Source organism: Erigeron canadensis, chromosome 1, assembly GCF_010389155.1.
Source record: "Erigeron canadensis isolate Cc75 chromosome 1, C_canadensis_v1, whole genome shotgun sequence".
NCBI classification, from domain to species: domain Eukaryota; kingdom Viridiplantae; phylum Streptophyta; class Magnoliopsida; order Asterales; family Asteraceae; genus Erigeron; species Erigeron canadensis.
In genome coordinates this window covers 47243156-47259783 of record NC_057761.1, presented here as the reverse complement: position 1 = coordinate 47259783, position 16628 = coordinate 47243156, and the positions used below count along the sequence as shown (strand labels likewise).

Genomic DNA, 16628 nt, shown 5'->3' with positions numbered 1-16628 from the left:
CACGATGAACTTGTGCTATCTGCAATTCAAATATATGGAAACTTCTTTGGAAACAGACATATTTCACGCAGTATATACTGTGAACAAGTTGATTCTATAATGCACTGCTTCATTTGTTAAATTTTTATCAAGAAAATAAGTATAACAACACGTTTATTTCTTATAAAAAGCATATTATGCTATGTTTATCTAGTGGACAATAAGGCCACAATGGAAGTTGGTTTTATACAATATATTAGTTCTGAAATATCCAAAATATAGATGTTTGACTTAAACTGCCAAGTTAAAAGATTCTAAAAGTTAGGTTAGAAGCCTTGAAATGATAATAACAAAGGGCATTTGGCCTAACAGCATTTGAAGGGACCCATCAACCAAAGTGATTGTCAAATCTAGCACTGCTGTGATCTAAAAGTTGTATATATGTGTGTGGAGATCTTCAATTAAAAAGAAGCAGCCTTGAAATAATTTAACGGTCTTACTGATGCTGTTGCAAGAGGTGCCTCAACAAAATCTGTAAATAGATCGTCCATAGGTTTCCCCAACTCTTTCTGTATAGTTCTTCGAATCTGAGTACCAAATTAAACCATATGTTCAGTACATAGAAATATGTTTTTTGTGATTTGACGTCCTACATATAGAGATCAAAAATAAAATGCTGGGAAAGAAATTATATCAAAATGTGCATACCTCTTTCATGGATCGAGGAGGAAGTGAATCCTGCAACCGCTTCAGATAGCGTGGGTAGGCACCAGGAAGCCCGTCGGCACGCACAGAGAAATACTGTCCCATTTTTACCCACATACCCTCCAAATCTATAATCAACTTAACAATACGGTTAGCATTGCGCTCATGGGCTTTCTCCCATAAAGCCGCTTTTTCAGAATCACTTGCCCATTTCTCTCTGTGCTTCAAAGACTTTAATATATACAATATAACTAAAGTCAAAAAGAATAAATTAACAAAAATTTATCGTTAACAATTAGCCTGAAATAATATCAGCGTATATACATATGCACCTTATAATCTAAGTAGATTAGAAGTGCCAGAGAGAAAACTTTCACACGTCTAACGTAAATGCTTCCCCAACCCATCGAATGAGAATCGATTCGTTACTAAGAGTTTAAATGTGTTTGATATGATTAAGCTTCTGAAACTGAAACAAACCACACAAAAAGAGGTGATATTATACAAATGCATGAATTATTAATCTACCACGAATTAAACTTTTGAATATAATATATATATATATATATAATGATTATATATAGTTCGTATTTCCGAATGCATTTCAAATTTCCTCAAATTTTACACATTAGTCGATCTGCCATATATGCACGTACTATAGATATACATGTTGTAATCATATATATTTGGATACACATACATGAAATATATGCTGAAATTGGACTAATTTTGATACCATTTTATATAATTCACGGAAATGTAATGAAATTATTTATTAAAAACATATATCTGAATTGAAGGAATTTACCTAAAAGTTAAAAGAAAAGGAAGGCGGGGGATGAACGTATGTTCGAGGTAAAATTGACAAGTTGCGGTTATTTTCTTTCTTGGCGGGGATGGAAAATTAGTTTACACAGATTTGGGTTCAATAAAGATGGCAATTCTGTGTTTTTTTTTTTTTTTTTGGCAATTCTGTTAATACTTCCCTTTTTTTTCTTGATCTAAACATAAAATTCTCGTTAAAGTATTTAAAATATTTTATGAATTTATATAATTTAATTCGGTTGTATTTATAGATTAACATATTAAGTTGTAAAGAGCGCTATGTTTTTCCTAGTGTCGTTTTTTACTAAATATTCAAGAAAAAAGGAGATTGTAAAAAACATAACTCATATACAAACGAGAATCCAATTAAACAATATATATTAAATTTCTCGATATTTTGTGAATATTTCACACTTAAAAAATATATATTTGGTTAATTGCGTATTAGCATGTATTCAGGCAATATGAGGCCGACCTCTTTATGGTCGGGAACAAATGCCAATGATCATCTTCACTATTTATTCTATTTATTAAAATATGTTTTTTTTATATTTATGTTGCACATAAAATATGGGAGAAAAACAATTATGAGTTGTGTTTTAATCTCTTTTTTCAAATAAACTAAAAGTTAAAGTGTAATGGTCTATACTGATGATGTAGCTTTTTTTCAAATGTTCTCATTGACCAGAAGATAAAAGGAGAAAAAAAGATAGGTAAAAACAAGAAAAAAAAAATGAGTTAAAGAAAGTTTTTTAAAAACAACATAACTCAAGGAGTGCTTGACTCTGGGTGATCTGGGGAGTCGAGTCGGATTGACTCGGGGTCAAATTCATGTTAGTAGTCAAACTTGGGTCAACTCGGTCAAAATGAGGCCAAATCGGGTCAAGATTGGCAGTTTTAGTGTTTTTTTTTTTTTTACCTTTTGCTTATAGTATTTTGTTTGTATTTCTAAACAATTAAATTTTAAATTTAAAGTATTATATTTATGTATGATTAAGTTTAAAAATTTTTGTCTACTTTTAATTAATTTTCAATTCCAAAATTAAAATATTACTTTTATATATAAAAATCCTAATCCGATTACTCTTGAGGTACCGAAAAAACTCACGACTTCTCATTTTGTAGAGCTGATTTCAAGTTTTGAGTTCTTAACATTATATAAAAAAATGTAACCTTTTTCATTTTGTATCAATTCATTTGGCATTATATTGGAATGTCACGATGACAGATAATGAGATACTAACGTCTAAATTAACGATATTATTTTTATTGTTTATAATATGAAAACATATCTATACTATATTATAAAACAGATCTCTCATGTCTACATTTTAAGTTTCAACATTTACTTTCCCAAAATGCCCATATATCAATTCTATATTTACCTAACACATTTTCTCTCTCATCAAATCTCAATCAATTATTTTTTTTTCTCTCCTCCATAAATCATTTATTTCTCCGATTCATTCAAAATCTTTATCTCAAAAACCGTATATCGATAAATTATAAAAATTATATGGGTGTTCTAAAAATTCCATACTCTTTCATTAAAGATGTCATTTGATATACTTTCGACGAATTTTTAAATCCAAAGACAGACGGCTAAGGCATTTGGCTATCACACTCCATGACCTATCACCTCCTATGACCAATCACACTCTATGACCTATCACCTCACCATCTCACCGCCACTAACTCGACAGATGCCGCAACGCGCGGGTACTGTTCTTGTTTTATTTAATAATTAAAACATATACACGATACTTAAAAAAATTTAGAAGATTATACTCGTAACAATTATTTAACGGATGGTGTATCCCAACCAAAGTTATTGGTATCTCGACCATATCGCTCCAAAATAGTGTGAGCCCCCATGTCTGTAATGACAATTCTGGTAGAGTAAAAACAGGCCCCCTGTCATTAATAGTCTGGTCGGGTTACCAAAAATATGGTCGGGATACCAGACACCTTATTTTTTACGGCGGCGATATTGTCGGAGAAGTGTAACAATTTGCGGGACATACATATAAGCAAATGAACATGCAATTGGTTATTGGATTCTGTACTGGGTTCATGGGTTGCATTGAAAAGAACATACCGGGATTCGATCATTTCCCGGTGAGCTGTCATCGAGACTAAAGGATGAAACGGTGTACTTTTTGGAGAATATTATAGGGATGATTTTTGTTCGTTTCTATGAAATTTTTTGTATAAATAAAAACTTATAGGGATTTTGAAGGTATGTATGTTGACAAATGAGACATCTAATCTACGTGTATAGGATTTTGATACAAAATGATAAGGAGGAGGTTTTAAAAGTTTCACATTGGATTTATCATCTATGTATAGGTGCTTTAGTAAAAGTTGATTTTGTAAATTCATGATGGTGGTCAATCACTTCTTAAGTTGTGGTGGTTACCATCGATCAGATATCAACAAATCCCTCATAAACGGATGTTTCAACAAATCTCTCAATAGCTGAAATTCTTTTTTTGATTAATCTTATGTATTTTGCAATTCAAAGAAATCCCATTTAGAAATGAAAATAAGAGATTTTGTTGTTATATATTAGTCAAACTCAACTACCACATCAGCAAATCTGATGACGTGGCATTTAACGAGCGTCGCCTGTTAAAAACTAACGAGATACCCTTTATTAAAAAATTATTGAAAATAAGGTTCTTTAAATAGACGAAAACAAAATAGGTTACCTTTAATAGAAAATTTGTGTAAATAGATTACCTTTTTATGAATTTTTCCAAAAATAATAACCGCAAAAATTTAATTTTCATCGATGATGGTTTGAGTGAGTTTTGACCCACCAATCCACCACACGTTCGAGACTACGGAAGTCGGGACTGCGGATTTTGATTCAGTTAACCCTAAATTTTAATATTCAAAAATTCTGAGCATATTAAAATTCTGAGACAACCTACATCGGTGCCGGAGCCTGTATATATCTCATTTCATTTCAGTTCAGTTCAGTTGGCATTAATTTGGATCCTGGAAATTTCAATCAATATTATTGTTTTATCATATTAACCACCCATGGTTAGATAACTGAACCCTTTTTTTCTTTTTACTTATCTATTACACTACTAATATGTAGAATTGGGTGGATCCAGTGATCATCGTCCTTAATAATCCTTTCATTAATTAATTTATGGTATAAATATTATATCATGTCATTTTGGTTTTGTAATTATTTTTTGATTTATGGTATAATTATTTTAATAATCCTTTCATTAATTAATTTATGGTATACTTGTCATTGTAAATGAGTCTGGACTATTTGTTTATATCAATATATGCACAGCATGCCTAATATATTTTTTTCTTCATTCATTGCAGATTCATTTTGTCGTTTTAATAAGCCGACAAGGAAAAGTTCGGTTAACAAAATGGTATTCACCCTACTCCCAAAAAGAAAGAAGTAAGGTATGTTTCTTTTCCGCAGACTAATCGGTGCCTGCTATCCATAGCATATAGTATGGTTTGTCTTTGTCATGCCTTTTCTCCAAAATCATAATTTAGGAGACTAATGCGATTTTCTAGTAATATGAACTTTTGGGATATTCGGTAGTAAATTCTTTTTGTTAACGCTTTATAAAAGTACATCGTGTTCCATTAAAAATGAAAATACTTGACACTGCACGTACAATTTTAATCCATAATAAGTAGCTGCGATAAGCTGTGATCATGGAATGTGCAATTAAGTACTTGTAACTTAATTTTAATAATTGTAACAGGCGTCATTAGCTTCCATCATATATCACCTGTTTCTTTCATAAGAAAGATAACGCTTGAATCATTAGTATCTGTTTTCGTCACTGAAATTTGTAGGGTATGGATTTAAACTATGTATAGGTAATACGAGAACTTAGTGGGATGATTCTGACACGAGGTCCCAAGCTTTGCAACTTTATTGAGTGGAAGGGCTTTAAAGTTGTTTATAAGAGGTATCTCCAGACGACTGGTTCCTATTATTAGGTATTTTTGTTTGTTTATATTAAGCCCCCTCCATACAACAGTTTCGTGCTGTCTTACTAGTTACGTTCTGATGTCTCAGATATGCCAGCCTCTACTTTTGTATGTGTATTAACGCGGATGACAATGAATTAGAGATCCTTGAGATTATCCAATATTTTGTTGAGACTCTGGATCGTTACTTTGGAAATGTAAGCCATCTAAACCTTTTTAAGATGAAATTATCATACTTATGTTTTGTTTTTATTTCCAAAAGTTGATCTTGTTTTTGAATTTGTTTTCCAGGTCTGTGAGCTAGACTTGATCTTCCATTTTCATAAGGTATGATGTACGTTCTTTTACCCCTTGATGCTTATTTCTTTACTATTTGGTTTGCAAACTTTTGGCATAATCAAGTTTTACCATAATCGTTACTTTGCAAACTTGATCTTCTGGACCAATACATGCAAATTCTAATCAAGTTTTACCATCAAGACAAAAATAATATAAAAATGCTGTTTATGGGTTCTCCAACCAGTATGGAATATTTTTCATGATGCTTATGATTGATGACAACATTTGTTATAGTAATTCTTATGTATTATGTGTAGTTATCTCGGGTTGTTCACCACTCAGCAGTTTTTTTGTTACCAATTCATGTTTTTGCAGGCTTATTATATACTGGATGAGATCTTATTAGCTGGTGAACTCCAGGAATCAAGCAAGAAGGCTATTCATCGTCTAATAGATGCACAGGTAAGAATTTAATAAGATATGGCTTGGTTTTATGTAGAGGTTGCAATTTCGATCCATTTATATGTGAGTAAAACAAGTACAGAATAGCCTAAGGGCAATGGGTCACAGGGGGCTAAACCCTCAAAGTGTAAATTATAAAGCATAGAGTATTCTAGGTTATTGTTGAAGTGGTTTGATTACAGGGATCATATATTGCACTAGTGTAAAGTTTAAAAGTTTCTGCCAAAAGTATATATTGGGTCAACCAAACCTGAGTCATACCAGACACTTACCCATTTTTCCAACAATAGATTCTACGCAACAACCCATCCCATGCTAACAAAAGAATGATAACTTAAGATGAAGAATTTGTAACAACCTGCCCCACATAACAGGAGAGTTTGTGACAAAACTATCAACACATTTCACATTTATAGAATAACTAGAAGTTTGAATCCCTTATAAGCATTAAGTTGTAGGCACTAATAACCTTTACCACGATTTTATATTGAATTTGGGTTTTTTGGGCTAGCACGTCACTTTGGGTATGGGCTGTTAGTCGGCCTGAGATCTAAGTTCATGTTTTCCTGCTGTTATCTGTTTGCAGGATTCTTTAGTGGAGGATGCCAAAGAAAAAGAAAGCGCTGTTGGCTATATACTTTCACAGGTAGCTAATTGAACCTTGTCATGTGTTCATATCTACTAACAAAATGTAGTTGATGAACAGCTAATGTATATATAAAAATGTATTACCCACCATTGCAGCAAGAGTTTTGCCATTTCTAAAACGACCACATGTGTTATTCAATGTTCTGGCTTTTTAATAGTTACAGGCGTATGCGAGCAATTTATCCCTTTGTTTGCACTTTGCACTTGTCGACTAGATGAAACTCAGATAATTAATGTAGTTACTTGCAGTGATGAAGGCTTATGATTTGAATACAAGTTAGATTCACAATCATGATCCCTAGGAACATCCAGCCTCAATTTGATAGTGCATGCTTTAGAGTCGTCATAGAAAACAAATGATTGTTGCTTACATTACAGTTTTATCAATTTTTACTTTTTAAGTTTGGTGATTGATAAAGAAGCTCCAAATATCTATAACGATCTTCATTGATTGTGATGTAGCTTGACTGAAGGCCAAGTCTACAAGAACTCCAAGCTCTAACCTGACAAGAATTGATGTTAGGGCAGTTAAGCCTCCAGCTCCCCTAAAGCTTAGCAGCCAGTTTTGGGTCAACATTTAAAATCTAGTGTTGTAGTCAGGTCGAGAAGATTGGTGGATCACAAACGATAACTTATCATTGTCGTTTTTAATCTTTTCACTTTTAGTATATACCTTTTGTAGCTGGAATTTTTTTTAATCTTATATTTTGGAAAACATTTAATGTTGTGTTCTCAAGTTTTGATTTAAAAGAAATGAAATGAATGGAGGAAATGAGAATGGAAGAGAAGAGATCATCACAAATCATTCCATATTTGGGATGAAAATTTGGAGAACAAAATTAACTAAAAAATATCCATATCATTTCATTTCATTTCATTTCCATTTCTTCTGTTAAAAAATATCCACATTGTTTTGAAATTATTTATATCCCTTTCTTTTCTCTCATAAAAAAAAACTTTAGAACTCCACATTAGGGGGCGTTTGATTGAGGAAAACACCTATTGTTTTCCATTTTTGTTTCCAAGAAAACATAAAAAACAGAAAACGCATTCTAATCATAGTTTGTAAGAATGTTTTCCAAGAAAAACAAAAATTAATGTTTTTCATTTTTCCATAGAAATTTGAAAACATCTTTTTCTTGTTTTACATTTTCCATTTTTATTTTTCATCTTATTCTTTCCCCTCCCTTCCCCTCACATCTCTAACAAGTTTAATTTATATAGTGGTAAAGATAATCGAGAAAAGTGAGTATGTAACTATTAGACACCTAAAATTAGATATAGAAATCTTCATATATGGATTTTTTAATATTTATTGTATAACTAATAAATGATTGACATTCATATTATTATAAGTTAAAAAATTAAATTGTTAATACATTCAAGCTTAAATATTTAACAGCCGCATTCAAAGATAATTTTAAAGGGGGTGATATTTGTGTTATAAAACTCTATTTATCTACCACAAGTATGTATTATTGACTTGTACAATCCATTATAAGATTTATACATTATGTTAGATGAATTAAAATAATGATACGTTTATTATTTCCCTAATTTTAATGTTAACTACATCACAAAAGCGATACAAGTATACAAATTAAGTAAAGTTACAATTAGAAATTTAAGCAGGAAGGGAAGAGAATCCGGGTGGTAATTTTGCTTCACTTCCCAAACGACGTGGTATCAGTTGAAAACTCGCTTCTCCTTTTTATATTCATCGACACGTCAACAAGTTTCCGGCGGCCGCCACAGACCACCGTCTCACTCCCCGAAACTCCGATTAGTTCTCCTCATTTTCAGGTGAACCTCGTACCCTATTTTTCCTTAGTTATTTATTGGGTTATCACTTCACTTCTTATGCGCTACAATTGTTGATTGTTAGTTTGTGTGTAACTCAACTATTGTAACATTAATTATTAGTTTGTTTCAGGTGCGGCAAAAAAGATAGTATATGGCTGCTACTACTACTACCAGTAGTAAGGTTCGGACAAGTAGTTTCTCGCGAAACTTTTCTGCACCACCGGCATCTTCCGTTCCTGGACTTAAATATGGACCAAATGGCACCATCTTTCTTTCCTCCGGCATACCTGATCTTGACAGTAATCCCCACTATGCCCCTTTTTTTTTTTTATTGTTCTTGTTCAACCATTCTAATAAAATGTCAATGAATGTGTGAAAAAGTAGAGCTGGTCAAATCGGCATAGGTCAGATGGAATCAACTCGTCAATGCCTTTCTTTATTTCGTTCAACTTTTAATTTCATGAATGATTAACGTATTGGACGACCCATTTGTAATGTTAGCTTTTTTGCTAAATCTTAAAATTTGATCCATTATGATGTGTTGGAGACTAAGAATTGTAACCCACGTTGACCGTGACATAAGTAAACGGGTCAAATTTGCCTGCTTTAAAATACAAATGATTCCCTGATTAAATTGAGTGACGTTCCCTAATACATGTTGCTGTAATATTTTAGAGATATTAGGTGGAGGATTCCATTTAGGAAGTCTGGTGATGATCATGGAAGACACTGAAGCACCTCACCATATGCTTTTGCTTAGGACATTCATGTCTCAGGGACTCGTACACAACCAACCTGTTCTTTATGCAAGCCCTTCCCAAAACCCTCGAGCTTTTCTCGGAACCTTGCCATCTACTTTAGTGTCCAAAGATGAAAAATCACGTAACACTGATGCAGAGAAGGTAATGACTCTCTTTCATTTTGTCAATTTTCTCTTTGGACCATTTAGCTTGATTAGAGGTGACAAAATGGATGGGCTGGTACCGGGTCTCAACGCATCTGGTTAAAAAGAGGGGGTTGATTCACAATCACTGTACATTTTATGAGATACTTATCTAGATTAGTAATGCATTAGATATGAAATTTATCAGAGTAATAACAGTTGAAATCATCTAATAAAATGAACTGTATGCTTTTAAAATACAGGTTGGGTGACTATTAAGTTGTCTATCCTGTTTTCTTTGAGTTAAAACGTAACCAAGTTGACTCCTTTATTAGCACTCTAGATTGCTTCCACAAAATTTTCCATGTATCACTGCATTATGGAAATTATGGTTCTTGTGAACTTGTAGAAGGATTTACGTATTGCTTGGCAATACAAAAAGTACCTTGGAGAGAACAAGCCACACATCGAGGAGCGAGGTAAGTTTGTATGTTTATATTATATTGCAGGAAATATTTTACATATGGGACTGTACCTTAGAAATTGAAGAATGGTAACACGGATGTATAGTAATGCTAACTAAAGTTTACATCCTTTTGTTGTCAAGCAGATGGAAAAGTAGAGTATTGCAACGATTTCGATCTAAGGAAGCCCATAGAAAAACATTTGATAATGGGAAACCATGCGGAATGTGTTAGCCTTTTGGATAGTTCAAGTCTTACTGGATTCCGTGATACTTGTTCAAAGTTTTTGTCTCAACTTCCAAGGTACTAATATTACTACTTTACTAGTGTTTTTTATGCCTACATATATATAATAGAAAAATAGTTTCTGTAAGTTCCAGTACATTGTATTCTGTTCTACATTATAGATGCTTCCTATCTTGCTAAAGTGCCCTGTTTTTTCTATAAAGTTGCTTTGGCAAGGTTTTTTTCTTGTTTCATGAGATGCATGATCTATTTTACATCAATTTTATATTTTATATCTATCTATTTTCAAAGTTTATAATATTTAAAAATGTTTTACGATATTCTGACCAGGTATGATGGGAATATTACAAGTGCAGGACGAATTGCCATCCAATCATTCTGTGCTCCACAGTGTGAGTACTATGATAAGGCAAGTAATCGCATTTCTATTACTTGCCCAGAGGCCATCAAGTATGCTAAATCCATGTGATAATATTGAACTTGTTTTGGCGACATCTGCTGTTCCTTCAATATTTGCTACAGTTTTTTTTTTATTTATTTAAAGGCGGTACTATCGACTTGTTTACTTATGAATGGGCTGATTTGGGTTATGTTTTGTCTCTAAAAGATCAATTACGGTTAAATCTGTTAATAGCTGAAAGGGAAAAAAATGCCAAATGGCTTGAAAGGGTCAAAAGTTTCTCAAGTGTATATATAAAACATAAAATCTTCTAAAGCATTTTAGTCAAATAATTAGATTAGTATAAACAGAGTGTATTGGGTCAGCTAAACCCGGGTGAACAGTGCCAATTGCTGGCCAGAATTCGTTATGACTTATTACATGCTGCCCGTTTTCCACCTTTGTACTTCCCTTTGTTAGATATTTGTAAATATTGTTTTTTTTTCATGTAGGAATGGGACATGCTTTCCTTCATTAGATCATTGAAAAGCATGGTACGGTCCTCCAATGCAGTTGCGTTTCTAACGTTTCCAGCTTCTCTTGTGTCACCATCAGTGTCAAAAAGATGGCAACATTTGGCTGATACATTATTGTCTGTCAAAGCGATTCCAGGTAATTGTTGTTTTCTTGCAGCAATTATGTTATTAAATTATTGGTTCTGTAGCTCCTTTTTATTCACTTTCACAGATGAGGATAAGGAGCTCGCTAGTCTCCTAACGGGTTACCAAGATATGCTTGGCCTTCTGAGTATACATAAGGTTGCACGTTTCAACACACAGGTAAATCATATCATTATCATTATCTATTTTGCTTTTGAGGATTATATATATATTAAGTTACTTTTGCTTTTGGGAATTATCATTTGGAATTATGGAATTTCCAAGGGAGATGTTTGGATTTTCGTTTTGCAAATGATCGTTTGATTGTTATATGTGGTTATCTGGTCATATAATCAGTTTCGTACTGGCTTCAATAAAATTGATTATCTAAGTGTAAAAATAAATAAAACTCTTTTATAACTAAATTTGAGAGATGTTTGCCTCCACTTAACAAAAGGTCTTCTACTATTTCACAATAATGCTTTTAACCTGCTGCCTTGGCATGATAGCCTAACTCGTACCTGCCAAAGTTGATGTAGTCTTTTTCTGCTGCAAGCCATTGGCAAATATCTTTATCTGGAAAACTCCTTTCCTACCCAGATTGAGATTGTTTTCTTTGGTGGCCTATCACAAACACACCAAATATCAGAAATTAGTTATTGGTTTGATTTGTATGAAGAGGTGGCAAAATGGGTGGGTCGTGTAACGGGTACTTTTAGCATGGGAAAAGATATTTGTACCATTATATTTGATGGATGTACCATGGCCTACAAGTTTTGTAGCTGATTGTACAAATTAGTAATGCATTGGTTGTGGTAAATCTATTGATTGAAGTGGTACTAATATCACTTCCCTTTTAGTATGGATTGATATGGGCTGGGCCTGGTTGACTGATGGGCTGGGTACTATGGGTTAAAACACTTACTTTTACTTTGACCAACTTTGAGCCTATCTGATTTGTTCCCTTTTAGCTCCATGTCTTGATTTAGCTGCACACATTAACCCATTCTTTAGTAAATCTGTTCTAACCGTCACCTTTGTAGGTTCCGGTGATTCTAGATGCAACAACATATTCAATAAAGTTACAAAAACGAAGGTCGTTGGTTTTAGAATGTCTAAATCAAGCACCTGTTGATGGGTCAAGTGGGAGTTCTTATGGCAATACATCTGGTAGTTGTTCTGGCTCTTCGAAGACTGGTGCCCTCGATTTTTGATTTACAACCCATATGCGTAGCACAGCTTTAGTCAGTAAGTAACACAACCTTTCAGATTAGCACACAGTAGTCGTCTCATCCATCAGTGCCATGTCTTTAAATATCAACTCATGGCATGTAAACTTAGAGGCTTTCAATATGGTGTCGGACTGACAGTTTTTTATGTTGCTTTTTTCGTTTCACCCACTTTTTATTTTTATTTTAAAGAGAGAGAGGTAAGGTTATAGTTGTCATATTCATAGAATTCAACATAGCTCATATATCAGATGGATTATGTATTCCTATATATATCAACGAAATCGGTTAAATCTTTTAGGCGGTTAATTGCCCGCTTCATCTAGTAAAACATTGATATGGGTATCAAGTTTAGCAGGGAAAATGGGAAGTTGAGCCTGTGGTTGAGAAGGCATAATCTTATTAACTCTAACTGTAACAATCAAGTGATGTAAATCCCTCCAAATTTTGAAGCAAGTGGTGGGTTACTTTACTATGAATCCTTATTGCTATACTTAAATTCATGTCATCCATAGTATTCGTATCTAAATTAACTGTTATTATGTAATGGATAACTGGAAAATGTTTGACATGAACAAGTGAACAGACCTCAACCGAAGTTGAATGACAGAACTAGATATACTTGGTATGACATAGGTTTGTAAACGAGTTGAGTAAAGTTTAAGCTATGCTTTGCTTATTTAGCCGCTAGAGCTGAAGGTCGTCTTCTTTTGAGCTTTACAAGTAAAACTCAAGTTTGGCTCGCTTGTAGTGCACCAAACTGATTATGAACGTTTTCATGGTCATATTTGCAATACTTTGGAAAACCAAGGTTGGGATAGCAATCTACCTTAAACTCAAATACAATGTCCTTGAAAGTAGATCACATATATAGATGCACATTTTCGGGATATACAACACGTACCATTTACTTTTACTTAATTATGGAGGCAAAAATGGAACCCCAAAATCACCAAGAACCCATCGTCTATATCGCATTATGATTCTTGACCTTCAAACATATTTTCTCACCATTTTTTCCTCCATGCATGAATATCAAATCTTACCACCTTCAACGTTTCTTTTCTTTGAATCGTTAACAAAATAATGTCATCTGAATCACCTCCAAAAACCATACTGATAACTGGTGCAGCTGGTTTCATAGCTTCTCATGTCACCAATCGTCTTGTTACGAATTACCCAAATTACAAGATTGTTGCTCTTGATAAACTTAGTTATTGTTCAAGCCTCAAGAACCTACAACCATGTTTTACATCTTCAAATTTCAAGTTTGTCAAGGCGGATGTTGCAAGTTCGGATCTCATCAACTATTTATTGGATGCAGAAGAAATCGATACCATTATGCATTTTGCAGCTGAAACCCATGTTGATAATTCGTTTGGGAACTCGTTTGAGTTCACGACCAACAATATTTATGGCACCCATGTATTGTTAGAAGCTTGCAAGGTCACTAGACGGATAAATAGGTTCATTCATGTGAGTACGGACGAGGTATATGGTGAGTCTGATTTGGAGACGGATATAGGGAACCCAGAGGCATCGCAATTGCTTCCCACGAATCCCTATTCCGCTACAAAGGCAGGTGCGGAGATGTTAGTCATGGCGTATCATAGATCATATGGGTTGCCCATAATCACGACAAGGGGGAATAATGTTTATGGTCCAAATCAATTTCCTGAGAAGCTCATACCCAAGTTTATTTTGCTTGCTATGAGGGGTGACCCGTTGCCAATTCATGGCGATGGATCTAATGTTAGAAGCTATTTGTATTGTGGGGATGTCGCGGAGGCATTTGAGGTGGTACTTCATAAAGGCGCGATTGGGCATGTCTATAACATCGGGACGAAGAAAGAGAGGAGTGTCTTGGATGTTGCTACGGATATTTGTAAACTTTTCGGGGTTGATATTAATAAAACACTACGTTTTGTGAACGATAGGCCATTCAACGATAAACGATACTTTTTGGATGATCAAAAGCTCAAGAAACTCGGATGGGAGGAAAGGACTCCATGGGAAGAAGGGTTAAGAAAGACGATTGAATGGTATCGTGAAAATCCTAATTGGTGGGGAAATGTAGGGCTCGCGCTTCAACCTCATCCTCGGATCTCACCAACAGTCACATCACACAATGAAGAAGATTTCTTGATTCAAAACAAAACCGGAACCTCAGAAAATAACATTAAGTTCCTGATCTATGGCCGGACGGGTTGGATAGGAGGTTTATTAGGAAAACTATGCACAGATAAAGGGATTCCCTATACTTATGGGCGAGGAAGGCTTCAAGATAGGAAAATGTTATTGAACGATATACGCACAGCACAACCCACCCATGTGTTTAACGCCGCTGGGATAACAGGGAGGCCTAATGTGGATTGGTGTGAAGCACATATGGTCGAAACTATAAGAACAAATGTCATGGGAACCCTAACTTTGGCCGATGTTTGCAAACAAGAAGGTCTTTATATGCTGAATTTTGCGACTGGATGCATATATGAATACGACAAGGACCATCTTCTAGGTTCAGGTATTGGGTTCAAGGAAGAAGATAAGCCTAATTTCACAGGATCATTTTATTCCAAGACAAAAGCCATGGTAATCGATCCTAACTTCCATATCTTGTGCATTGTACGTAAAGTAGCCATCAGTAGCACAAAATAACGATACGTTTTTTTGTTAAATGTATAGATTGAGGAGTTGCTAAGGGAATATGACAACGTTTGCACGTTAAGACTAAGGATGCCAATATCGTCGGACTTAAGCAACTCACGCAACTTTATAACAAAGATTACGCGTTACAACAAAGTAGTAAACATTCCAAATAGTATGAGCATACTAGACGAGCTCCTACCATTGTCAATAGAGATGGCAAAAAGGAAATGTAAAGGTGTTTGGAATTTCACAAATCCAGGTGTTGTGAGCCACAATGAGATCTTAGAGCTGTACAAAAGATACATAGACCCGAATTTAGAATGGGTCAATTTTGATTTGGAAGAGCAAGCCAAAGTGATAGTAGCACCAAGAAGTAACAATGAGTTGGATGTTTCTAAGCTTAAGAAAGAGTTCCCAGAGCTGTTGTCGATTAAAGATTCGATAATCAAGTACGTGTTTGAACCCAACAGACGAGTTAAATGATTATTTGAACCAACTCAGCTAGTTGTTGAGAGCATAATGTATGATCTTGGACAGCCCTCCGGCCGCGGAAGCATGATCGGATGATCCTAAAAGAGAAAGATGTCCGTTTTAGTATGAGGCAGGCGTCTAAATGCCTCTATCGGGCCATAATGTTACGTCTAATTGATCTCTATTATCTGTTGTTGCAAAGGTGAAACTTGAATTGTTTTGTTTAGGTTACGAGGATGCAATGAACCAGAAATTTTGTAGCCCCTAGCTAGTAAAAGATTGATCATTTTCTATATGAATGGATTTTTTTGAAAGATGTGGATCATTTGCTAGCAACAGGGATCTAGTTTACGTTGTCATAACTGGGTCTATGTTAGAGAGCTCCATCGCCCTCAATACCTAGCATTAGGAGAAACTCTCAACTAAACCGCTTGAAAGCACGATATTAAATTGGGATAAAACCATGTCTCATCTGCAGGACTCAAATCTACTTCACTGGAGGACTTTATTGTTAAATTCCTTCAAATGTTCTTCTCAGGTCTCAAACTCGAGACCTCCAGCATGTAAAGCTGGTGCTCAATCACTGAGCTATAATGAGAAGTACTCGAATGGATCTACGTATGAGAAACGAGCACAAAATTACAATTCTTTGTTTTTACATATTCACTAATCTATTTGACAATATGATTTTTTTAATCGGTATATTATTGTACTCATATTTTTACATTAATTAAGATGGAACATATAACTTTTGAAAAATTCCTATTAATTCATTCTTATAAATATAGAAAATGAAATTCGAATACAAATGGATCCTTTGAGGTTCAAAATCTTTACCCATAGATCATGGACCTCTTTGGCATTTAACATTACATTTTCTTTTATAGACAATGACATTTTTCGGCATATGTGATAATTTTGAAATTAGGAAAGTTATAGTAATATTATGTATGAAGTTAAATTTTA

At 34.1% G+C, this 16628-nt stretch overlaps 3 protein-coding genes across 5 annotated transcripts; all 3 read left to right on the top strand.

Moving 5' to 3' along the window:
* The first annotated feature begins 4327 nt into the window (after positions 1-4327).
* Positions 4328-7596, top strand: LOC122584658 (AP-1 complex subunit sigma-2-like). Of its 2 annotated transcripts, XM_043756703.1 has the most exons (8): positions 4336-4560; positions 4861-4947; positions 5377-5468; positions 5579-5687; positions 5782-5817; positions 6145-6231; positions 6818-6877; positions 7342-7596. In XM_043756703.1, exons 1-8 carry the CDS (start codon positions 4558-4560, stop codon positions 7348-7350), a joined length of 483 nt encoding a protein of 160 aa, XP_043612638.1. In that variant the 5' UTR covers positions 4336-4557; the 3' UTR covers positions 7351-7596. The 2 variants fall into 2 exon arrangements, with proteins under 2 accessions (XP_043612637.1, XP_043612638.1); XM_043756702.1 differs by lacking the exon at positions 7342-7596 and having other exon boundaries at positions 4328-4560; positions 6818-6889.
* Positions 7597-8505: 909 nt separating this feature from the next.
* LOC122583308 (elongator complex protein 4) lies at positions 8506-12838 on the top strand. 2 transcript variants are annotated; one of them, XM_043755728.1, is made up of 9 exons: positions 8506-8682; positions 8813-8981; positions 9358-9584; positions 9975-10044; positions 10176-10332; positions 10606-10684; positions 11167-11326; positions 11402-11493; positions 12357-12838. In XM_043755728.1, the coding sequence occupies exons 2-9, from the start codon at positions 8834-8836 to the stop codon at positions 12525-12527; spliced, it is 1104 nt and encodes a 367-aa protein (XP_043611663.1). In that variant the 5' UTR covers positions 8506-8682; positions 8813-8833; the 3' UTR covers positions 12528-12838. The 2 variants fall into 2 exon arrangements, with proteins under 2 accessions (XP_043611663.1, XP_043611667.1); XM_043755732.1 differs by having other exon boundaries at positions 8803-8981.
* A 741-nt stretch (positions 12839-13579) lies between these two features.
* On the top strand, positions 13580-15742 carry LOC122585463 (trifunctional UDP-glucose 4,6-dehydratase/UDP-4-keto-6-deoxy-D-glucose 3,5-epimerase/UDP-4-keto-L-rhamnose-reductase RHM3-like). Its single transcript, XM_043757591.1, has 2 exons — positions 13580-15134; positions 15228-15742. The coding sequence occupies exons 1-2, from the start codon at positions 13629-13631 to the stop codon at positions 15672-15674; spliced, it is 1953 nt and encodes a 650-aa protein (XP_043613526.1). The 5' UTR covers positions 13580-13628; the 3' UTR covers positions 15675-15742.
* Positions 15743-16628: the final 886 nt, after the last annotated feature.

What these genes read in the sequence shown, in the direction of transcription:
- LOC122584658 (XM_043756702.1), top strand. An exon ending in TGGATCGTTACTTTGGAAAT is followed by an intron (nt 5,688 to 5,781) that starts GTAAGCCATCTA and finishes TTTGTTTTCCAG; the next exon opens with GTCTGTGAGCTAGACTTGAT. An exon ending in TGATCTTCCATTTTCATAAG is followed by an intron (nt 5,818 to 6,144) that starts GTATGATGTACG and finishes ATGTTTTTGCAG; the next exon opens with GCTTATTATATACTGGATGA.
- LOC122583308 (XM_043755728.1), top strand. Translation starts at nt 8,834, where the DNA reads ATGGCTGCTACTACTACTACCAGTAGTAAGGTTCGGACAAGTAGTTTC. An exon ending in GTAACACTGATGCAGAGAAG is followed by an intron (nt 9,585 to 9,974) that starts GTAATGACTCTC and finishes GTGAACTTGTAG; the next exon opens with AAGGATTTACGTATTGCTTG. An exon ending in AGTGTGAGTACTATGATAAG is followed by an intron (nt 10,685 to 11,166) that starts GCAAGTAATCGC and finishes TTTTTCATGTAG; the next exon opens with GAATGGGACATGCTTTCCTT.
- LOC122585463 (XM_043757591.1), top strand. Translation starts at nt 13,629, where the DNA reads ATGTCATCTGAATCACCTCCAAAAACCATACTGATAACTGGTGCAGCT. An exon ending in ATTCCAAGACAAAAGCCATG is followed by an intron (nt 15,135 to 15,227) that starts GTAATCGATCCT and finishes TTAAATGTATAG; the next exon opens with ATTGAGGAGTTGCTAAGGGA.